General features: G+C 49.0%; 7 protein-coding genes across 7 annotated transcripts; 4 read left to right on the top strand and 3 right to left on the bottom strand.

The window, feature by feature from the left end:
• Positions 1-1,724: 1,724 nt before the first annotated feature.
• Positions 1,725-2,654, bottom strand: BP5553_04470 (Uncharacterized protein; the record flags this gene model as incomplete). The annotated part of the gene is made up of 2 exons (XM_032013093.1): positions 1,725-2,527; positions 2,582-2,654. The coding sequence occupies 2 exons, from the start codon at positions 2,652-2,654 to the stop codon at positions 1,725-1,727; spliced, it is 876 nt and encodes a 291-aa protein (XP_031869693.1).
• An 848-nt stretch (positions 2,655-3,502) lies between these two features.
• BP5553_04469 (uncharacterized protein) lies at positions 3,503-4,186 on the top strand (the record flags this gene model as incomplete). Its single annotated transcript, XM_032013092.1, has 2 exons — positions 3,503-3,596; positions 3,783-4,186. The coding sequence occupies 2 exons, from the start codon at positions 3,503-3,505 to the stop codon at positions 4,184-4,186; spliced, it is 498 nt and encodes a 165-aa protein (XP_031869692.1).
• Positions 4,187-5,245: 1,059 nt separating this feature from the next.
• Positions 5,246-5,980, top strand: BP5553_04468 (uncharacterized protein; the record flags this gene model as incomplete). The annotated part of the gene is made up of 1 exon (XM_032013091.1): positions 5,246-5,980. The coding sequence occupies one exon, from the start codon at positions 5,246-5,248 to the stop codon at positions 5,978-5,980; it is 735 nt and encodes a 244-aa protein (XP_031869691.1).
• Positions 5,981-6,787: 807 nt separating this feature from the next.
• BP5553_04467 (Uncharacterized protein) lies at positions 6,788-10,627 on the top strand (the record flags this gene model as incomplete). Its single annotated transcript, XM_032013090.1, has 14 exons — positions 6,788-7,685; positions 7,737-7,789; positions 7,839-8,314; positions 8,376-8,431; positions 8,482-8,507; positions 8,753-8,895; positions 8,945-9,314; positions 9,360-9,435; positions 9,488-9,549; positions 9,600-9,627; positions 9,669-9,903; positions 9,973-10,032; positions 10,118-10,209; positions 10,299-10,627. 14 exons carry the CDS (start codon positions 6,788-6,790, stop codon positions 10,625-10,627), a joined length of 2,904 nt encoding a protein of 967 aa, XP_031869690.1.
• A 1,622-nt stretch (positions 10,628-12,249) lies between these two features.
• Positions 12,250-13,965, top strand: BP5553_04466 (Uncharacterized protein; the record flags this gene model as incomplete). The annotated part of the gene is made up of 3 exons (XM_032013089.1): positions 12,250-12,608; positions 12,675-13,402; positions 13,484-13,965. 3 exons carry the CDS (start codon positions 12,250-12,252, stop codon positions 13,963-13,965), a joined length of 1,569 nt encoding a protein of 522 aa, XP_031869689.1.
• Positions 13,966-15,324: 1,359 nt separating this feature from the next.
• On the bottom strand, positions 15,325-17,638 carry BP5553_04465 (uncharacterized protein; the record flags this gene model as incomplete). Its single annotated transcript, XM_032013088.1, has 4 exons — positions 15,325-16,960; positions 17,015-17,447; positions 17,519-17,559; positions 17,619-17,638. 4 exons carry the CDS (start codon positions 17,636-17,638, stop codon positions 15,325-15,327), a joined length of 2,130 nt encoding a protein of 709 aa, XP_031869688.1.
• Positions 17,639-19,121: 1,483 nt separating this feature from the next.
• On the bottom strand, positions 19,122-19,643 carry BP5553_04464 (uncharacterized protein; the record flags this gene model as incomplete). Its single annotated transcript, XM_032013087.1, has 1 exon — positions 19,122-19,643. One exon carries the CDS (start codon positions 19,641-19,643, stop codon positions 19,122-19,124), a length of 522 nt encoding a protein of 173 aa, XP_031869687.1.
• Between the last annotated feature and the right edge of the window lie 3,767 nt (positions 19,644-23,410).

The following is a 23,410-nucleotide window of genomic DNA, read 5'->3' as shown; positions in this document are numbered from 1 at the left end:
TTTTCATTGATGATGAATTACTCGCACCGAGAGCCCTGTATCACGTTAGAATCCACATCTTTCAACAAAGGGGTGAGTTGGAGAACTGCGATGCCAATAGTTCTTGGATGTTGGTCGCTTTACTGGAATGTAGAATGAGCTACTCGCCATAACAAGTCAAGGAATGTAATAAAAGTGGATATCATACTTGGCGAAGCGAATATCAATGGAATGTTGCAAGGCATTCTTTAAGGTTTCCCTTCCCGCCCCCAGAGCTACGCCCATACTTCTGTGGCTTAACGAACCAATCTCTGGAATGGATCGCCATTTTAGGAGTGTCCTCATCCACGTGGCATTGGAACCTATCCGCGTGTAACGGAACTAGCCATGTTACTAGACGGGCGGGACAAGCTTCGACAACGAAGACAAAGGGGAGTTGTGGCTTAGTACAACATAAGATTTCCGAGGTAGATATAACTGGATGCTTAGGTGGCGGACCAACAGTTGGTAGAGGGGAACGAGGAAAGTTTGGGAAAATGAAAGCATCTAGTAGACAAAGCAGAAGCCAATTCATGGTATGAATAAGAAATAAGAAATCAATGACCAAGTTGCATATTCATAATGGAGCTGGTTGATGAATTTTATAATCGACTGCTCTCTCCATCCTCATAATTTCATGCTAAGTTGGTAACACTTATTAAAATTGATCGCCACAACTCCACGGAAGGCGAGCGGCGTGCGAGTTGCCAAGGGCCTTGTACCCGTGACACATGGCCGAAAATGCCTCCAGCTCCTCAAAGGCAGAAGTCAAGCCCAACGGTACTGACACCCGGACCAAGATTTCTGGAAATACCAAATCCTCACAGACCGGTATATCATGTTGTCAGGGAAACATATTCCCAAGCACAACGAGACTCGCTATTGAGTATGGCCACAAAGAAAGGAGTTGGAGCTTCCTGGGGAAAGATAATTGAAGCCATTCACCGAGCTCGACTAAAAAAGGAATCCTGCCCAGCACAGTTGTCGCTGCCACCGAGCCCACAAGGAAGCTATGTATTCCCACCAGAGATCTCGAGAGATAGCTCTGAGCTTGAATATCTTCGAAGATTAGAAAGAGAAAGGCATGAAAGAGCGCAGATGCGGTAGGATAGTAGGCACAAGGTCACTGCAAGCCCTACTCGAAACAGTCGCCTTGGAGTTCAACTGGCGGACCTGAATGCCTGATATGTATCCAGCAGGATACCTGGCGTCATCGCTGGGCTTATTGATGGAAATCAATAGGGGAGCATACTCTCCTTCGCGGAGTCTATGACTTCAGTCTATCACCATCCGACTTTGAACCCATACCATATGGATGTTTCTCCATCTGATACTTTATATATCAGACCAGACCTCCACTTCGTCAATCCTCGACGAACTTCAACCATCCCATGTTAGAAGGGTCTTGTTTCTGCGAGCACATGACTCGAAAGTCGCTCATTTTAGGCTGATTTAGCACATGATCTCAATAGCGATCGGTGTTTCTTTTGTGCTTCCAGCAATATGCCCTCTTGGATATTTGGGGTTCGATTGATGTGGTCAAGAGGCATCCTTTAGGTTGTTGCTAGAAAGCGTAGTCACTTAACAACTGGCGCGCGGCGTTTTAATCCTAGGAGTATGGCGAATAGACTCAGTTGACCTCGACCCAGACACCATAAGTGTTTTTATCCAATCCGTAGACGTATTCGTCAGCGACAGTATTTGTCCTAGCCCTCTTCATCCTCCACCTCTTCCATCGTAACAACTCGTGAAGTAGGCCGTACCAAGCTGCCCTCATGCTGCCTCCCTTCCTCAACACTCCCACTCCTTGCTCCAGACCCTGCTGTTGGCATATATCCTTCCTTCTCTAACCTATCCGCCTCATCGGGCTCAACCAAACCCCCCACACCCTTTGACTTGTCCAGCTTCGCCCTCACAGCAGCCGGCACAAAAGCCACAGCTTCCTTCCTCAAATCCCTCACAACAGGCTTCGCCTCGTACACGGTCTTGGCCTCCACAGGCGGCAGCGTACTTGCAGCAACAGACCTCTCTGGTATATTTCTGGCATTGTCACCCAAGGGCATTGCATTGGCATTGGATCCCCTCCCAGTCTGTCCCATCCGGTCCCTTCGTTTCTGATACCACTTATCCAATACCTCCTTCGGGATCGGCGGTGGCGTGTCCCTCGGCATGGGAATGGATTTCACATCCTCTGGCACATCTTCGTCACTACTGCCTGGTTCTGAATCTCCTCCTCTCCTCCTCTTCCCTAGCACCCCCTGCCCATCTCTTCCCTCTCTCCTGTCAAATGTTCCCGAGCCGAACTTGGGCGCCTTATCCCCTAATGCCTCTCTCGCTTTCCTCACAGCCTTAACGTCCCTCTCTAGCCCTTCTAAGACGCTCTTCTCATGCGACGTGAGTTTACCTCCCGAACTCTCAATGGCTTTAAGATCATCGAGCTGTTTTTGGAGGCGGTCCGGGTTGCGACGGGCAAGCTTTTCGCTGCGGCGGGCGAGAACTTCGGATTTGCCTGGATAGGTTAGTCAAATGAGAATATGGATGTAGGAGGGGGTGACAAGAATACCTTTCTTGATAGCCTTTGCTTTGTCGGCTTTGCGCTGGGCTTGGGCTGGGTTGATGGACTTTTCTTTCGCCATTTTGGAGGTTTATGTTAGGGATAGCAATGGTATCCAGCAATACCTTAAAGTTACGTAGTATCTACGATTGATTAATAAGCAATTTTCACCCGGCTCAACTTCGGCTTAACCTGCTTAGGTTTGTTTACACCTCCAGCTCACCTTTACATCTAATTTCGTCTTAGCTACGGAGTATATATATGGGGGTTGTCGTCAAGCATACATACATAGGTACTTAGGCATTACCTACAACCCCTTCTTCTTCGTTAGTGGTATTAATGTACTGGATGCTTAAGTAGCATCATGCATATGACTTCGGTCAACTTTACACGAGCTAAAGGCTATACATTGTCTCTTCACTAAATTTAAGGTGCGGATGTATTGTCTTTACTATTTTCCATCATGCATTTTTAAGAAGCCTACTTTCGTCTCTTACTAGAATTAATAAAATATGCCGTAGCCTTGCTAAATCTTTCTATATAGTGAAGTAGAGCCTAAGTGATAATGAAAGGCAAAGAAGTCACTGAATTATGAAAGGCAACAGATGTGACGACAGAAATAAAGACTGGGAATATATACTCTCATATGACTCGTTTAAAGTCTGCTGCCGCACCGCACAGACCTGGTCACCTCCCATCCTCATCAAACTTGGAGTTCAATACTACTACTACCTACCGAAAACCAGTACTATTTCAAATCTCGTCCTTGATCTTCTGATACAACCCCAAGTCCTCTGACTTTTCCCCGTTCGCCTCATCCTCCATTCAAATATGCTTCAAAACGACTTCCGGTTTTTCATCTCAGGAAGCAGCGTCGTAGACTGGAAGTCTGGGGTTATAACCGAATTCTTCGACTGGGATCAAAGACGGATGCTCACCATCAAAGGCAAGCTGGACCAGCCTCCGCCATTTGAGGGCAAGGAACCTCCCGTTATCGCTCGACACCCACGAGACGGCAAATGGCGTGGAACGAACTGCAAGTGCTGAAGATTCTTCCACCGCATCCTAATCTGCTTCCATTCGACCGCGTCGTTCTTGAAGACGTTGAATTCCAACTGGTTGGGTTTACCAACCGTTGTATTTCCGGCGGAAGAGAATACCACCACCCCCTTTCGTTTCGAGTGGCTGCAACAACTGACTTCAGTTGTAGACTTCCTGAACCTGGAGCTGGGAATCATGCACCAGGACATCACACCCCGAAATATCTTCATCGACCCCGACACTCAGGGAACCCGTCTCGTCGACTTTGACTGGGCCGCACAGGGTAAAGTAGGACTGAGGGGTCGGCGCGATGATGTTACCGGAGTCATCTACACCCTCTACGAAATCATCACTGGAAACAACGAATACACGGGAATCCACTACTGGGAACGGGACGACAAAGAGGTGCAGAATCTGCTTGAATGGCCGGTCCGCCGCGAGCTCGATAGGGACGTGTCCGCTTTCCCGCAATTTACTGAACGAATGCGCGGTGAAGCGCAAATCCGAGGGCGACATCGACCTCTATCTGAGCGTGCCTCAGCTCTGCGAATGGCCCGATATGCAGGAAGCTAAAGACCTACCTTACATGGCAGGGTTGAGGGCGGAGGATGGAACGCCCGTGCCGAGTTATGGATCTCGCTCTCGGCGCAAGGCAATTGAGAATGGGCAATATGTATTTCGGTGGGAGAGACCACCGCAGTGTCGGCTGCGGAAGGAGAAATGAGGAGAACGGAGGCGTGCCTAAGGCGACGAGTGTTGTTGTCAAAGAATATAATCTATATTCGCTGATGCCATATCGTAGCCATCGTCACTGCTCTTGAGGGCGAGTCTTCTTATAGGTGAGCTATGGTCACTGTCTCCTGCGGGGGAGGCTATCGTTACAGCCTTCTTAATACGAGGTGATGGATAGTTGGCGTCAGTGTGCTCGTAACTACCACTAGCTTCCCCCAATTAGTTCCTAAACAGGTGGTCATGGGTGACGCTAGAACAGAAAAGAGATATACTTTTAGAAGCAGTTCATCAGGAAATTGGGTTGCATTCGTTGATTCCGATCGACGGTGCTATTTTGTTCCACAAGGCTGGCGATGTTGATGTTGATGTTGACGGGAAACAATTCTGCCGCCGCAGAGTGGTTTCGGATTTGGTCACCGCCATGGGTAAATTATTCACGTGACTAATGTTTCAACCGTCCAAGCTGTTTCGAGGTAGAATGTTGACGGAAATAAATTAGACTAAAGAATCATTCTACTCTAGTACTAGTAGCAATAGAATAGATTATATATATATCTTCCAATCTTGCACCGGAAAAGTGCTCACGTAATGTATTTCACGTGATCATGGACTCAAATGCTCAGCGCCTTTAAAATCCAATCCTTTGGAATATTCATGTAAATTTTAGCGGAGAGGTTTCACGCGTATTGGAAGATTATGACGGCATCCCAATCCATTTGCTAGCGAGGAGATGCAAATATCAGGAAGAGGTAGGATCCGGCTGACAAACTTCTAAATATAGCGACCCACGACAGCATCTCACAATTTCAAACAGTCCAGCTCGACACTATTACGGGATAGAAGATTAAACAAAACCCGTCCATCATCTTAAATCCAGTTTGACGGATACAGGCCTTCGAAATGGCACAGTCATCCCCCCAACCAAACTTTATAAGCAATGGCCTCAACGGCCCCAGCTCCAACCTCCCCATAATCCTCTGCCTCCATGGCAGTGGCACCAACGCTACAATCTTCAACGTGCAAACAATGCGTCTCCAGCGAGCCCTACTGAAGTCATTCCGCTTCGTCTTTCTCGATGGACCCATAGACTCCAGTCCTGGCCCAGGCGTCTTACCCATGTTTGAAGGCTGCGGTCCGTATCTCCGGTGGCTGCGCCCCGACGAGAGCGTCACGCACATGCCGCCCGAGACAAGGAAATTAATTGTAAGGGCAATATTGGCGATTGAGGGTGATGTTGTAGGCGTTTTGGGCTTTTCGCAGGGCTCGAAGTTGGCGGCGGGACTGCTTTGGGAGCAAGAGTTCAGGAGGAGGAATGGGGACGTTGGAGGGAGGGGAATTGGCGATGGGTTTAATTTCAAGTTCGGGGTATTTACTCATGGGATTTCGCCCCCAATGACGGAGCATCTCGTTGAAGATGAGCAGAAGGACAACATAATTGAGCTTCCGAGTTTGCATGTTGTGGGTGCTGATGATGAGTGGGCGGAGAGTGGGAGGACATTGTTTGACCGGTATTTTGATAAGAAGACTGCCAAAAAGTTGGAGTTTGATATTGGACATCGGCTTCCTACGGAGGAGGCAGAAACGGCAAAGATTGCGGAGGAAATCCTGCGGATATACGATGAGACTTGCCGGTAGGTAGATTCTGAATGAGACTATGCGGCCGCTGGGGAAGGGCGGCCTCGCCAAAAGATTTGACAAGTATTATTGCAGATGGCAGGCGATTCGTAGGCAGTTGGCGTGGAAATCTATAGAAGGATAGGTAGATACACTTAGATCAAGGAGGGAAATTTTATACAACTAAACAGCTAGCCTAGTTGAGAGATCGCGGTGCCATTGCATGATTTATTCACACGGGTAGAGATATGGTAATATGAAATTTGGGGCGCCCGAGGAGTCAAGATTCTTAAGAAATATAAAGCGTAATCTTAGTCGCGCGTTCGCCGCGGCGATGATGACGGCGATATTAACGGCGCTTCACGCTGTTTCATGCTGCCATCAGATAGCGCTGGCTCGCAGATACTGATGAAAGACTCTACTTTGTATTCGCCTTCAAGGATATACTCCGAGACCCGCTGCCTACCTCCGTAAGGTTATATATTGTACGGAGTAGGTACAATACAGCATGTCGAACATCGACTGAAGACTGGAGTTCTACTCCAGTCTTTCTCTAGCTATTCATGTGACCAGCTTCTTACACCTCAGTCGGTGCAGTTTGCAGTTTGGCACGGACAGCCACCCCGGCCGACTGACCCCTCTGTTGCTGCATGTTGGTTGTTGGTTGTTGGTTGTTGGGAGTGGCTTATTGGTTGGACCCCGTCTCACATGAAGACGTTGCAAGCTGCCATCTTCTGTTGCCTTCGTGATCAACAACAACACAGTCGTATTGCCACCCAAGTTTCCAACGACGGAGTCCTTTCTAGATTGCCCAGTTCTAAATGAAATATGTCCAATTCCTTTCCGGAGCGCAAGATCTTGCCAGTGAGATCCAGGAAGAGCCTCGGGCAGCGGGGAGAACGACGAAACATTTCGAACAGCGACCAAGGCCAGCTTTCTACATTGCCGCTTTCCGCAGATGCTCAGCGTCTCGAGCAACCTCTAGAGATCTCTCCAGCTTCTAACAACCTCTCTCCACGAAGACCTAAGTCTGCGAATGCAGCCAATGTCACTACCAGCCAAACAGGAAATTTCCTCACCTCTAGCTATGAGGACAACGGCTTCGAATTTGGGGGAGGAGCCGCTCCCCCGCTCGACACGATGAGATTCTCCCCATCTCTAGGCTCGCAGACTCGGTCTAGTGATCTCTCTTTGCCAATTCTATCAAGGCTTGAACCAGAGGACCCTCAGTCTTTACATACCTTGTATTCCGACGAAAAGATAGTTGCTACTACTGAAAACGAGGATCTCGGAATGCCTATACCTGTTTTACTTGATGGGCGCTTGGCCTCCACTGGGGCGGGCCCATCTACTCCGCCTCAGACACAGCTTCCTCCCTTTAGTCAAATGTCAGAGCTAGGTTCAAGTTCATCCCTGTATCTACATGGGCGAAGCGTGTCGGCCACTTCTTTCACAAGCGATATCAGCTATAACAGCGATCCCACAAGCCCCTATATTGTGGGAAGTGAGGAGGCGCCATTGGAGCCCTTCTTCACCTCAACTTTTCAAACAGCGCTGCAAAGAGGACTTGATATTGCAAAGGATGCAGCCAGCGCGATGGAGGAGGCAGGGCTATCTATAGTAGAAGGGGGCGTTCTGCAAAGGTTGATTAGTGATGCTAAAGGCTTAAGTACATTTAAAGGCCCCGGTACAAGAACCATCGCCATTCTAGGGGACTCGGGCGAAGGTATGTATACAAGCCATTAAATCAAGCCATATAGATCTAATATGCTTTTAGGAAAGAGTAGTCTCATCAACGCTCTACTTCACTTTCCAGATATCGCCAAAACCGTATGTATATATTACAGCACGAATGTTTCTCAACCTGACTACTCGATAGGGAGATATAGGTGCAGCTTGCACCTCAGTTGTTACTGAGTATAGACAGAAGACGGCCATTCATGTGGCGCCTATCACGATCGAGGTCGAGTACCTCTCTATGAGTGAAATTGAAGATCTAATTAAGGAACTTATCTGGAACTACCGTCGAATTTACCTTCCGCACAGCGAAGGTGAAAACGTTACTGAAAATGAGTACACTATGATGCAACGTGTATCAGAACAAGCATGGTCCTCGCTTGAAGCAGGATTTAGCCATCAGAGGGAGTTTAGCAAAGATTTGCTTATAAATGACATGTCTGAAGCTGGGCTGGCTATAGCAAATAATCAGCTGGTTCAGTGGGCGCATGAACTTAATTGGCCAGACAGCGGAGAGAGTGGGAAGTGGACGTCAACGGCAGACACTGCAGATGAATGCTGCGAGAAGACAAGTGTGTTTATGCAAGACCGGTTTTGGCCATTCACAAAAATCATCCGGTAAGATTCGCGCCATGCCCTACCACGTACTTATTAGCTTCTAATTGACGACTATCGCTAGTGTTTATCTTGGAGCAGACGTCTTAAAGACTGGAGTTGTTCTCGCTGACTTGCCAGGTTTGTGGCTCAGGCCTCCGATGCGACAGATCAACTGACAAAACACGCAGGTCTACACGATACCAATCTAGCAAGAGTAAAAGCAACGCAGGACTATCTCCTAAGATGTGATCATATCTTCATAGTTGCAAAAATTTCTCGTGCGATTAGTGATCAGTCGCTGAAATCATCCCTCTATTCTATCTTATCCAGGCACGCTGACTTAGAATGTGAGGAGTCCATTGGCAAAAGCATGAAAATTGCCGTTGTTTGTACCAAGTCAGAGGTTGTATTCTAGCGCCTAAGTTGGTTGGGCGTATGGCTTACACTTAACTTTACTAGGATATCAATCAGAAGGCGGCGAGACGAGAATTTTGTGGGCCGAATAAGAGAATAGCTGAAGAAGTAATGATGAAATTCGATAAAGATATTGAAGAGGCAAAGAGGCGCGGCGATAAATCCCTCAAGAAACAGTTGAAGCGAAAGTATGAAAGTTTGGGCATGCTGGCGATCAAGCTATTAACCGTTCTATAGGCAAGAATTACTACTCATTAACGCTCGCAGTATTCACGTCAAAGAAGGGTTACAAAGAACCTATTCCTCGAAAATCCCGAAGGGAGAACTGGAAGTATTTTGCGTATCTAACACAACATATGAGAAGTTTGCTAAGAAAGGCAATGTGGAAATGGTTCAAGCTAGTGGTATACCGGAGCTCCGACGATTCTGCTACACTATAACCGCTCATGCGCAGCTACTCGAAGCTAAGAATTGCCTTCGTTCAATGCTGTCGAGCCTTCTAAATTCAGCCAAGCTCTGGGCGGCCAAACCTACGGAACCCCAGCAAACCGTGGAGGCTAATTTGGATGAATCTATCTATTTCGCCGTTGACAATAGAAAACAAGAGGTTCGTGATGTACTTTATGCCATATTGACGTTTGGCTAACTCTAGGAGTCATTGGACGCTGTCTCTCGGGCTAAAAACGAATTTAAGGAAACATTTCAGGAGCTGGTTCTTGAACTTCTAGGTGAGTTTAGCTATAGGTTTGTGAGTTAAAGGGCTTATTTAACTTATTCAAGACAAACAAAATGAGGCTTGGGAAAACGTGGCGGCACAAAATGGTCGAACTTGGTGTACTGTGGTGATATCTTATCTCTTATTTATGACAAATCGCATTCTAACGCAATATAGTGGCATTGGAGTAACGTCTCTATACATTGTATAACTTGAATTACTGTGAACTAATTTAGCTGGTGGTAGCTCAGTACAATGCTTGGTGCCGGAAAGATGGTGACCATTGGACGGAAAAGCGAGGCAAGGTGAATTGGAACGCTGACCTCATCTGGAAAATGAGAATGGAGATGGCATTTCAATGGGAAACATTAGAAGACGACATTCCAACGCTATTTGAAACATTGTTCCAGTCCGCCAAAGCGCCCATACTGGAATTGCAGTCAGAGATGAGAGGCAAGTTAAAAGATATTGTCCTTGTGCGGTAAATTAGCTAACATTCACGTGAAGAGAAAGGCTGCAGCCCCTTACTCATTGAAGGAATTGACTTTAGAATTCAAGATATCAAGTACAAGTTCAGCCTAGCAGAGAAAAGTTTTGCGAAGGAAGTCAGGTAAGTTAGGCTTTATTGCGTCTGACAAAATTGCGCAACTCTTGAGCCTCGCTCGGCCAAGGACTCCTGTGCTTACATCGGATAGAATTGTTCGCTCTAAAGCATCAGAGCCGAATGAATCCTCCTATGTACTTGCGGAAATGCTTCCTGCTTACCGATCGGCAGCCCAAGAATGCGGTTAGTATACCCGCCCCCTATTAGAACCGAAGCAATATCGACATCTAAATCAACTTAAACTCCATACTAATATCCCTTTGCTGGAGCAGGCGTTGGTAAAGGAGCTCGTCAGCAACACACCGTGCAAGGACGAATTACGAACGGCACATTGTTCCCTAACATCTCGAGAGCAATAAAAAATGACATCGAAGCCACGGCTAAGGCAGCTTTCAGTACCTTGCAAAAATCATTAGTGTCAGTTTTTGTACCTATTGAGAACGATATTGCTATAGCATTGGCTTGTGCGCCGCAACAGCCCAGTAACATGGAGGTTGTTGGCCGTGAGGAAGAGGAGAGACGGAGAGGAGAGTTGGCAGATGCGGTTCAGGGCTTAATGAGGCAGCACGCTGAAGTACTTGCGAGTATTGCAGATATATGAGCGTGAGGGACCCATAGATTAGTAAGATAAAGGGGAGAGGAAGGTGTTTTGAAATCACATGTAGTTGCATCAATTATGGGTCCCTAGAGATTGGTATTGGGGTGGCATAGAGCAGCGCCCAAAGCTGCCTAAATTCAGCAGCCTAAGCACCACTACTTAAGCTAAACTTGTAATTATTGCAATTCCTAATTAAGAGAGGCAGTTACGAGTGTTCCGGGACATTTGACGCTCAACATAAATTGGTGGGCAGCGCTATTGAGAACCGCTAGCACCAATAAACTACCAAATTATCGATTCCAAGTACAACGTCAATGAGTGAAAAGAAACCATAAGCTCTCTGAACAGGGCCTTGCAAATTAAGAGGTCGAGTCAACCATAAGACGGTTACGTGTAAGGTCCCCAATTACCGCGGGGCACGGCCATAGAGGCTATAAAAGCAGCGCGCCTTCTGAGCCACAACAGCTAGGCTGTATAGAGATAATAACAGCGTTTGATTGACCAGAGCACGATTAAGTTATGCTTGAGGCGGGAACTAAAAGATAGCTAGCTGATAGCACTGATAATTGGGTTAAATCCAGACATATAACACCCGGAACTGTAACTCTGCTATATTCTACCCAGAAATACTCCATCTCGGAACACTTGAGCTTAGAAATTCCGCCTCAGTAATATGCGTCTATCAAAGGTTCCCGGTTGTTGCAACCATCTGGACCACAAGAGGGCTGATATATACTACTTCTAATAGGATCGGGATTATAAATATATAACCAGCTGGTGATTCGAGTCTTGAGAAGATAACGGGAGTTGCTCTTCGACTAGCAACTAAAACTGAACACCATGATGACTTTGAGGGCAATGCAAGGAGTCAATATCAAGGCGAAACCGGTGGGAAATATACATGAAAGCAAAGAACTGGACTGGCATTGGCATAGTCTGAGGCATGCATTTGGAGACCTCTCTCTCGATTATCTTGGTGGCATCACATTTCCCGAGAAACTCCTGGTACAAGTACTGTAGTGACTTGTCTTGCAAGGTACCTGGTTAGAACATAACGAGTGTCCTTATACCTGTATTCTTTCAAATACGGGTGTCTATACTTAGCGCAACTATCCGAGTCGTATCAGATTAGATTTAAGTTATTGTTTTCCAGCTACTTAGAGAGCAGCGAAGGTCTTAACGCCGCCGAGGACAGAGGATGATGGTTATGGAAGAGAGAAGAGAAACGTGAAATTATATCCTGGCGGGATGGGACACCGCGCATAGCGCACAGCACAAGCTTTTGATACATGCGGAGGAAGCGGAGGCGGAAGCGGAAGCGCGGAAACGGGAAGGAAAGGATAACCCCTGAATCCCAAACCCTCGATGACGTCGTTGAGAGGCACTGGTGGCAGCCGGATTTAACAACAACATCACCAACAGTAACAGCACTAATATCCCACTATTTAACGGACACGTGTGGATAATATATATAATGTTTTCCCTTCTCATCCCCGCCTATACTACTCATTTGTAGCCTTGGTGCTTTTCAATTGACGTGTCGGTGCGTCGGTATCGTGCTCTTGGTTTGTAGGATCTTAGTTTGCTCTACCTGCCCTCATTACTCTTGCGCGAGCACCGCTACCATGCCTAAGTTATTACGCTCTGTCCGGATTTTGCTGGCCTTATTGCCAATTACCTTCGCAGCTCCAGCTCCAGCTCCAGCCCCGTCGCCGATTGTTTCTGCAGCACCGCATCCTATGATCACACCCCGAGCATCCTTGGCCGACCGAACAACTTCTAAACTCGAGGACCGTGACATTCTCAGCTCCCTCGAAGGCCTGGGGGGATTTCTCACTAGTGCTATAGGCTCGTTCCCTGACTATGTCGCGAGCGGAGTCCCAAATTTCTTCCAAGACTTTCCCACAGGAACTGCCGTGCAAAAAAGCTTGGGCATCAGCGACAATGAGTTAGCGGCAACACCTACTCAGGTCCTGAATATCCCGTGAGTCATATATATATATATCTCCGAAATTTGGAGCACAGTACATCCGTACTAATGATAATGTAGAGCATATGCCAATTGGACAGATCAAGGATGGAATCTGCGGTTTCGCGGAAATGTCTACAAGCAGCCCAATATCTCTGAGTCGAAACTCGACCAACTGGCGGATATCTTCCTCGTTGGCACGTCAATTAAAGACCTGCCACCCCCACAACAAAGTCAAGCTCGGAATCTGACGGCCGAGATCTTTGTGGTCCAACAGGGAAACGTCAATGTTTCTTTCAATATCGAACCAGCAGCAAAGCAAGGCTCAGATGGCACGGGGACCGGAAGTAATGCAGTCACTCCAGGAGGAGGGTCACAAAACATAACACTGGTGGGACAGACGACTGTTGAAGGAGACTTCGATCAGTTTGTCCCGCTGGCAAATATTTCTGGTCCCGGCGGTTACCTCCTTCCGGGCAATGGCACACAGAAGCTCCAGCGGCTCAACGTCTACGCCAACGGGACCGACACTGGCAACGCAACGTCTTTCCTCGTGCCCGAGGAAGGCCTAACTATCATCTCGGATATCGATGACATCCTCCGCGTAACACGCATCTACCAGCCTGCCGATGGTTTGCTAAATTCATTCGCGAAGGCCTTCACGCCCTGGATGAATATGCCCGAGATCTACGCCAATTGGAGCCAGAGCATCCCCGATTTCCACTTCCATTATCTCACCACGACTCCAGAGCAAGTAACGCGGAACTACATGGATTTCATTTACAAAACCTATCCTGGGGGCTCATTTGGTATGTGCTACCTTGCGCCCCCTTAACTACTCTTCCCCCCATTCCACAACCAAATCATATCACTAATACCAATATCCTCAGATACTCGGCCCCTAAACTTCTCCGACGTATCCGCCACACTCTCCATCCGCAAATTTCTCCTCACAAAAATCTTCCAAACCTACCCAAAACGGAAGTTTGTCCTCATGGCCGACACATCCAACAGCGACGTAATGAAAGACTACCCTGGCATGGCGACCGACTTCCCCGGTCAGGTCAAATGCATATTCCTCCGCAACACCTCTGCTACCGATTCTGGCGATAAATTTCCCTACAACACATCTGGGTTCAAGGGGTTGGATAATAGCACGTACATGTTCTTCACAGTACCTGATGATCTGAAGGGCCTAGATATTGTGAATGGACAGTGTGTCAACACGACAATCAAGCAGAATATCACGTTTAGTGAGCAGGGCTTGCCGTTTGGCCTAAGTAAAAAGAGTGCAGCAGGGAGAGTAAGGAGCAAGCTGAGGGTGGTGGCATTGGTGGGATGGTCGACGCTTGTATATGCTATGATATTATGATAAATGGTTGGAGGAGGGGTTTAGCTTGTCACTCTCCGTTCATATTTCCTTTGGCATTTAGGTAAAGGTTTCCAAGAGGGTTAAATCACGGCGACGGCAATTACTGTGTTGATTTTGCTTACCATAAGGGAAAGAAGCTAGATAGGGCATCATTCTGTTGGAAATCTTTTGGCAGCGGAGGACTACTTCTACCTAAAAGTGAGCCATAGATCAACGCCCAACGCTATGCTGCTGAAACATGGACTCATAATCACGGATAAATTCTACCCCAAGGAAGAATAGGCAGGCGTACCTACACATATAAATTGTGGGGAAGCCACTCCTCTCCTCCCTCGGCCATATGAGAACGGGCGGACGCTGTAAAGGTGCTAGCGCGTCTGCTCTACGTTTCTGGATTTATTCGAAATGTCCGTTTGCCTAATTTTGTCCAGGGTATGTGGCGAGTAGTAGTAGGACGGGACAGGACATGTAAATAGAATAGCTTCAACGACAAGGACAGAGTTTGGACGGAGTCATTATATTTTTGCGGCTGAAAATAACCTGCCTACCAACTTACAGCTTGGTGTACTTTCCCAATGCTGGCAGTAAGCACGTTAATTGTCCTTTCTCTCTCGGTTCTATACAATCCATTCATGCCACCCTCCCCATCTACCACATCGCCATAAGCACCAAGGCCACAAATAGAGGCCATCATCCATTCGCCGTCGGTCAATTCCTCCCTGAGATTAATGAATCATACACAGCGCCAGACAGTCCAGACCTCCCCAATTTCTCCCCCCCCAGAGTGAGTTCCTCCCACTTGTGAAAAAAACTCGACAATCGACTGTCAGAGTACTTAATAAGAGCTAGAACTACACCCCTTCGATATATGTGTCTCCAGGGAGTAATGCTTGCCTTGCTCGGAATTATATGCGGGACTATCAATCGAAAAGACATACGCCGACCCGAATGCAGGTATTACTAGAAGGAAGAAAACAATAACGTGTTTGTGTGTGTGTTTTCGAGGGGTGTGCTTGTAGCATGCTGTGTTGTATATGTACTCGTGTCATCCTGCGTAGGATCAGAAACAGAAAAGAAATGTGTGCACCCCGAAGCTCCCAAAGTCTAATTGTTTTCCGATAATTCCTCATTATTTCCACTGCTGCCGCAGATCCTAGTCGTGTTCTTCAGTCTTCAATGAGACTGCATTAAAGAAAGGTTGAAAAAAATTCGATCGAGTTTTGCGCGAATCCGAGTCGAGTAGGCCGTGAATCGAAGTATAAGGACCTTCGTGTAAGAATTATTAGGGTTGTATCTCCTTGCTTAACTGGATACCGGTGCTCCTAGCATGACCAAATCATGCCTCGCAACTCCTTTTGTTTACCGTACGCCGGTGGGCGGTCGTGGTCCAAGACTGCTCTGGCTGCTATGAGCAGAGGGCTCGGAATCGATATTGGCACTATCACCACTCCCCGCGCTAGCACTCGCACTACCCGTCAGACTTCGAACGTTCATGGGGCCTTTCGGAGGATGGAGGGCGCTCACCCCTGCATATTGTTCAACCTGTTGCGGTGCAACCGAATTTCCATGACCGGGAGGATGACGCGGGACCGGCTGCCTCATCATACCTCCTGGCGGAGAAGGCCGACCATTCATCGGAGGGCCGTATCCGTTGGGAGGCGATGGTCTGCCACCTCTCCCCATCTGCGGACTATATGGATTGCCTGGGGATTGACTCGCTCGCCGTGGATAAGGCCCGGCACCGTTGGGGTGGGGAGGTCCGCCATATTGTAGCTCGTCGAGTCTAACAGATGTGAGCGAGTTATTCCTAGACTCCTTTCCCATTTGTTGCCGATCAACCGTGCCATATCGGTTCGACGAGTAGCCCATGAGGGGGTCATCCATCAGGCTATCATGTAGGCCAGGGACTTGGCTCATCATTTGCGCACTAGCCCGGTTCCTCAAATATCCAGGGCGCATGAAACCACCCCCTCTCCGCGGAGGAGCGTCGCCAAATTCTGGGTTCTTGCGGAATTGGCTTGCACTAGGAGCCTTGCGGTTTCGACGAGAGGTGACACTCATCATATCAAAGTTATCAGGATCAATTACGGGTGGGGGAGGGCCATCTTGAGGATCGAAACCGTCCTCGTCGTCATCGTCATCATATCCACCATTTCGTATTGATGGTGCGGCTGATCTGCGGGGTCCGGGGCCGCCACGACTTCGCATTCTCATTTCCTGTTCTCTCAATGCAAGCTCTCGTTGTCGGAGCATTAGTTCTCGCTCACGCATTCCCATTTCAGGACCATCACCCCCATAATTAGATTCCCCCGATTCCGGAATATCATCATACAGTACCAGGTGGCTGAATTCTTCTAGGTCATTGCCATCCAGCGAGCCCCTTCTGGATTGGTTTCGGGGACCAGGGTATCCATTGCCGTTCACAGCTCTACCATATACATTAGCTGGGCCACCACTCATCGGCGGAGGCCCTCTGCGCATGCCCATTGGGGGGCCATTCATCGATGGCGTTCTTCCGCGGCCTCTGTTGGGTCCCATGCCATTGGGAGGGCCATTCATCATCGCTCTCCCGGGCGGAAGAGAGGACAACCGTGCTGGGGCCCCATTGGGGCCTGGAGACGGCGCCGGAATATCCTTTCTCTGCTGATTGACAATGTTTAAGTTGTGAAGAATCGTATATAAAGTGTCGATGCGTGGTACTTGAACACCCACACTCTGTGCAAGCTTAATGGGCGATCCTAGATATGTTTCAATCTCCATTGGTCGTCTGGCGGCAAAATCCTGGTACATGATACTGTTTGCCTCTGTTGGTCGCACCATTTCGCCCATGACCTTCGCCTTGAAATCCGCAGGGAAACGACAGTCTTGTGCTTGGGCGATGTTGAGGAGCTCGTCAAAAATATCAGATATCAGTGACTTGACGCCCACTTTCTCTAGTAAGGCTGAATGCGAAGGGGTTTCGAATATTACGCTCAGGGGCTGGAAGGCAATTGGGCTGTAAAGCTATCATTAGTAGATTTTCCCACATTCGGGATGCAGTTTTCCTTACCCGATCATACGTTCGTATTGCTGTTGGCGTATGTTATTGGAAACATGGCAGTCCACCTGCCCACTGCTCAGGGTCATTGCCAATGCCTCAGCCATATCATTCTGTATCGTGCCCGGCATCGATGGGTTTATATTTGCCGGCCCAACCCAGATCTCCGTTGACCCTTTGTGTTCGAACTCGCTGGGAGCTAATTGTGTAATCTCCGCGCCACAAACGAGGGACAGGACAACGTTGCTAGGAAACCTGGATTCGATATGGGCCTCGACGCCTAACGCGTGTGTTGTATTAACGAGGATACATGTATGTTGTGGGGTAACGACGGACTCGATGACGGCGGCAAGGTCGTAGACATCTGGTAGGGCCTTGACACAGAGGAGGACGTAGTCAAAGGCACCCCCCTTCGTTTGTGATGCATCTTCTGGAGCTCGCACCACTAATTTGTAAAATAAAAATTAGCTACGAGCACCATTGTTAGGTGGGGTTGAAAGGAGGGAGGTAGCATACCTTGTCGAGGTTTGAACCGCTCGTTGCCAAAGTATGATGATCTACGAAAAGGATAGTCAGTCGTCGTGCCCGCTAGAATCAATCGCTCCCCATCCGGTACCTACTTGAACGAGAGGCCATATTGATGAACCGACTCAAAACCAGTCTTCCACACTAATGTCACGTCGCAGGCGTTGGTGGCTTGGAGCCGCCATGACAGGAAAGCCGATACCGCGTTGCCGCCAACTACACACACTCTGATTAGAAGACTGTCATCCATCTCAACGCTGAAGATATGTATTCATCGGCCGCACAGGAATGAAGGGGGGAAAACGAGGGTAATGTGCGATGGTGGATTAGAGGAGCTGTCTGCCGCGATGGGGCCCAAAGGGGGAAAGGAAAGCAAGCAATGATCAGACGGTGTAGGGAAGGGGCCGGGCGGTAGGACCAACCTGAAAGTATCCGTAGGCGTGGAGGAGACGGAGCCATCTGAACCAGATATGGCTTAATGAAGCCCGGCCAAGTTTGTGGTTGTGGGATGCAGTGACAGCGGTTAGTGCTGGCTTGCTACTCCGTCCGTACCGCACAGGAGGACCCGCTGCGGTCGAGCCGTACAGTCGAGTGGCAAGATCTCGCCTCCAGACTCCGGGATAGGATCAGCCAGAAGGGAAATTGAATTTGGGGGTGCTTAGTGTTTGCTTTTTTGGATCGTGTCGCTGTGCCTGTGCCGGAGGGCCAAACCGAGCGCTGATGCAATGGCACAGGATCCTCAGATCGCGGCGGTATTGTTGTGGGCGCGCCTAGGACCTGGTCTGGCGTGGAACGAGGGTAATGCTGCGAGAAGAGCAGATCTGAAGCAGCCGTGGTTGGAGAAGTGGAGGGGGCTTGTGGGCGTTCCGGGTCGTGGGCTGCAAGCTGGAGGCTGTATGTAGCTGTAGTTCGTACGATTCGACGGGGGCACTAGCAAAAGAGCGTGTATGAGGGTCGGATGGCTGAAATGCTTTTCGACGACCTGACTTGGGCCACTTTCGTCGAGACGGGACAGGAGATGGGGGCGTACGAGAGGGCGCCGTCGGGGATAGTCGAGAGGAAAGAAGGTGCGTGCCAGCAGGTGTATGGCAGAGTGTCAGTTGTGTCAGTGGTGTCAGTTGTAACTGAGTCAAAAGACCGTTCGCGCGCCAACTCGAGAGGGAGAGTGAGGTAGGGACCGTTGGGGTGGCTTGGGAGGGAGAGAGGCGGGCGCTGACTTAGCAGACTTAGCAGAATTAGCAGAACTAGCAGGATTGCTAGCAGCGTTTTGCAGGCGCCAGAACAGCGCAGGAGGACAATAGCAGGACGCTACTCGTATTGCGATCCTTGTCGACCTGAAAGCAAGAATGCCCGCGGGCTGTGCTGTGCGAGTTGCGAGTTGCAGAGTTGGGACGAGGTACCTCGCGCTACTGTGCTCCGTGCTGCGGTGGTCCTGGGAACCTTCGCGGCTGCAAATAAAAATATTCAAGAAAAGTTGGCAGCAGGGCCGGGGGGACGGAGTGTTTGCGGTCAACAGTGTCAAGACCTCACTCAACAGGCGCCTACTGTAGCTAGGGACCTAGAGACTGTAGGTATGGGCCAGGCGATTGATTGATTATAACTGCGACTGCGGATTGTGGATTGTGGATTGCGGCAAAGTGATGGAATGGAATGGAATCCCAAGCTGCTGCTGCTGCTGGTGGTCAAGCTCAAGCTCAAGCTCAAGCTCCTGCTCCTGCTCCTGATGCTGCTCCTGATCTGACTCCTGTCTCCGTCGGTACTGTGTCTGATGTACTCTGTATGCTGTATGCTGTATCCTTTCTGCACGTCGTATGCTGGCTGCTCTTCTCTGCCCTCCCGATCTGAGTGGAATGCCCCGGAACCGTGAGCGTGCCTGCCCATCGCGCCCTCCTCCCCCGTTTGGACGACCCAGAGCGACATCTGCAATGACCCTGGGATCGCCGGATCGACGGGTTGTCGTTTCCTCGCGTTGGATTGTGGCTGGGTGGTTGGTTGGTGGTTGTCGGTTGTTTCTGGGTGTCTCTGGGTGTCCACCTGGGTGCAGTCGAGACTCGACTTGGACGCGTGCTGGCTGGCCCTGGTTGCCCCCGTCCCTTAATGCCCCAGTTGCTCGCATCGTTCTACCAACGCAGTGCGAAAATAACACAAATACCCCGTGCAAAACACCCCCCTACTAACAATAATATTGTCATCCTGTGAAGTATATACAGTACATATAATAGGTACTAATTTGTAGACAGCTAAGATACAGATACATCAGGAGATCACACGCCTGTTAACAACCAGTGCCTGATGGTTTTCATGGTTAAGGGCTCTTTGAGACTATATTCTCGGTACCGTCAGGTCAGTCTGCCAGTGTGGTCATCGTTGCTACAACTTGTCCGCTCTTGATGCTTTGTCCTTTGCAGGTACTGTACATGTACATTCATTTACTGTACCTACTTATGATGACTCGGACACGGTGCAATCAATCAAAAATCAATTAATAACACTCCCCTGCGCATGTCGGCAGTCAGCCCAGGGAGCAGTCGTTCGACTCCTCCCTATCGTGTGCGTAGTACGTGTACTGTACTTCGTGCGTGTGGATACGTACGCTGGATACGTACGCTGGATACGCTGTGCTACGTACAAAGCTCTTCTGCCCGCTGGTCAACAGTCAACCTCCCAGATAATGACCCGCATCTGGTCCTTACCACTATATGCTCCATGAGGTGAAGCAACTACGAGAAGGCTAATCGCTAGTATTGTTGATAGGAGGGAGGAGCTACGAAGTCCTGCGCCCGCCCTGGCCGCGGCTGTGATGGTTGCCTTGATCGTCGGTTCTTGATGGCTACAATATTGATTTATTATTACAACCCAAATATCACCGAGACACGCTGATCAGAACCAATATCACCCCGCGAGGGCCAGCTAAACGAGGTGAACAATGGGACAGCACCTTTTTATGGTGCAGCCCGCTGATTGTGCTGTGCGAGGGACAACCTGTCAGGGCGTCGAGCAGCGGTACAGCAGCCTGTGAAAAGGCCTCCCTTCTGCCAGTCACCCGAGTCCTGCAGAAAAGGCGCTGCCAGTGTTCAAAGTGTTGTCGTGTCACCATACAGACTGAGCACAGCGTTGGCGTATTCGACTACGTATCGACGAATTGGTTGATTATTTTTCACAATCAGAGAATTTCCGTCCGCCACCGCGGTGGGGTGTCCAAGTTAACGGTCAGGGCCCTTCCCAGCAGTGAGGCCGGGGCAGTCAAGGCGCTTCATCGTGGCTTCGACCTGGCGTCGTTGGCGCAATCTGGGTGGAGACATCGCCGCAAGGATTACGACTCGATGACACCGTTTTCCAGGGAACGATTTCTTGGAAGCAGGCAGGCTGTGCAATTATTGCAAGATTGCGCTGGCAGGGGAGCCGTGAGATTCTGGAAATGTGAACTCCCCGGTTCACAATCCGGCAATACTTCACTCCGCGCTCCGTACATTAATTGTATGTACATGTAGATTATGTCACTTTATCAATCTGTGCCTGCATTGGATATACGAAGTATTATTAATTACTTCCCTCTTTGGCAGAAAGTCAGAGCCAGAGCCAATCGTCAGGCTTACAAACCGTTGCAACATAATATCGCCCAGGAACTGGATCGACTCGAGAAATAGATCCCACTGCTCGGGACTCCACAAGATGCCCGGAGTCTGGAGTTTGGACGGAAACTCCGAGGCCAGAACGCCAAAGAACCAGTCAACCCTCTCGGGGATCGGGACGGACTGTCACTTATCGGTCCAGGGATATCCACTGCATAGACAAGCAGTCTCTGCGATAAGGCCTCGGAAAGGCCTCAAGAGTCAAGACTCTCACAAGCTCAGCCTTCTGGAACGACCGGTGCCCCTTTCTCGGACTCGTATCCCCCCAATCCCCGAGTACGTCGCCCTCCCGGGAGGGCCGGAGAATGGGACTCTGGGAGAAAGTCACAAGTGGAAGTTGTCTTATTATTAATAAACAATAATAAGGCGAGCGTCGGGTGGCTCGTTGTCTCAGCAGTGGACAGTAGTAGCGGGCACCCAATAAGGTACCGTACCTGAGGGACGTACGGAGAACAAAGCACATAATCTACAGTCGTACCTTGCTTGATACTTCATCTGCCTCGGCATGCTGCCTGCCCTCCGAATTCTTCTGTATCATCACAAAAGTTGCAGCGCCCTATCCGTCGTTCCAATGCTTCAAACCCGTCTCATCCCTCAATTACGAAGTACTGAAGTACTGCCCGGGTAATTCGTACCAAAGTATTTCCCAGTCTATGACGTTGTTCTCCCTCTTGCCATTCCGCCACGTTAGCTAGGATGGCCATGGCCATGCGAGTCTCGCCTAGGGCATCCAACCTTTTCAAGTCCTGCTGTGTCACTTCAGTTTGCTCTGCATCTCCAAGCCTATTTTGTTTTCGGAGTATACCCCTTTATTTCCATGTCAGACAGTGGCAGCCTTAATCACAGCCACCACTTTTGTACGCAGACTTGCTATGAAGTACCCAGTACGTAAACTCGCAAAGGTTTATTGTATGGATTGCAGATGCGGAAGAGCAGTCATAAACGACGTTAGCTTTGCGAAATACTAAAGGAAAAGATTCCGTGGATATATACTAGACTTAGACGGATGGAGAGGCTTCGAACTGTGGCGCAGGTCGCCTTCAAAGGGCATCCCATTGCACCATGGGATTTATTCAGGTACGAAGCATAAAGGGCAGCCTAATGATGGCTGAAATCTAACCTACCCCAATTCTATTTTCTCTGCTGCCAATCACACATCCCTGAACATGCCGTCACCAAGAATTTCGCGTCCAATTTCGCGTCTCCTAAAATACAGTAATCTGGCCCAGACTGGACAAGGACAGAATACACTCCTCCGCCAGAAAAAAACAAGGTCTCTAACAGAAAATGTCTGATGTTACATTCGTAAGCTTTGGTACCGTACCTTCCGCCAGCCAAGTAAACATGTATTTTCAAGTTTTCTTTTTTCAGGGGCTGCTCCGACAGCTACGGAGCAGCCAGGAATTGTGATCTCCATTTCAATCCTCCGATTCGCCACCTAGAGTCTTCAGGAGCAAGTATCGTACGAAGTTCTTGAAATATTAATCACTGTTGTTCTAATCTTAGATCTTAGGGCCAAGAGGCGACCCACGCTACCCCCCTACTGTAAGCCTCGGCCATCTCGCTTAGTGTTTACTCGCCCCTTTTTCCAGGAGCAATTCGGGACCGGGAACCAACCAAACCATAGCTTCCTCCAAAGTCCAATTGTTTCGATTCTCAAAGTTTTTCTTGACTTAATAATAGAATGGCTTGACATGCAGGAGGCAGATAACAAGCTTTCAAGACCTCCCGGACAGCTCCTTACTGCCAGGGGAGCTATTGAAAGTTAGAGAAAGGTATTATAGTTGGATAAAGGGGGGTTAATACACTGGTACAAGGTACAATGATACTGTACCGTTTCTCAACGCTACCACCTAGTCCCTTTGATCGTCGCCTCCAAGGACAAACTCTATTTATCAAAGTGGCTGTAGTCAGTTACCTGCCCGTGTGAAACAGTATTCCCCCCTTTCTTGCAGCACAAAATTCTCCGATCCCCGCATCCCCATATCCCATACTCTACTGACCACCAATGTACGTCTTGAAGCACCTTCTGCACTACTGCCTCACGATATCAATCCTTCCTGCTGCTGCATGTGAAATTTCCGTGATGAAACAAAGTACTAGTAAGAAACGACATTACATAGATAGGAATGGGATAGCCTGATAAGGAATGCTTACTTGCACGCTACCGGGGGCAGAAATATAATTGCCCTAGTACTACGTACAGGTGGGTACAGTTGCATCTGGTTTGATGGTTTGACGTAGTTCGAAA

The sequence above is a fragment of the Venustampulla echinocandica genome, assembly GCF_003357145.1.
Source record: "Venustampulla echinocandica strain BP 5553 chromosome Unknown scaffold_2, whole genome shotgun sequence".
NCBI classification, from domain to species: domain Eukaryota; kingdom Fungi; phylum Ascomycota; class Leotiomycetes; order Helotiales; family Pleuroascaceae; genus Venustampulla; species Venustampulla echinocandica.
This window is presented reverse-complemented; position numbering and strand designations above follow the sequence as displayed.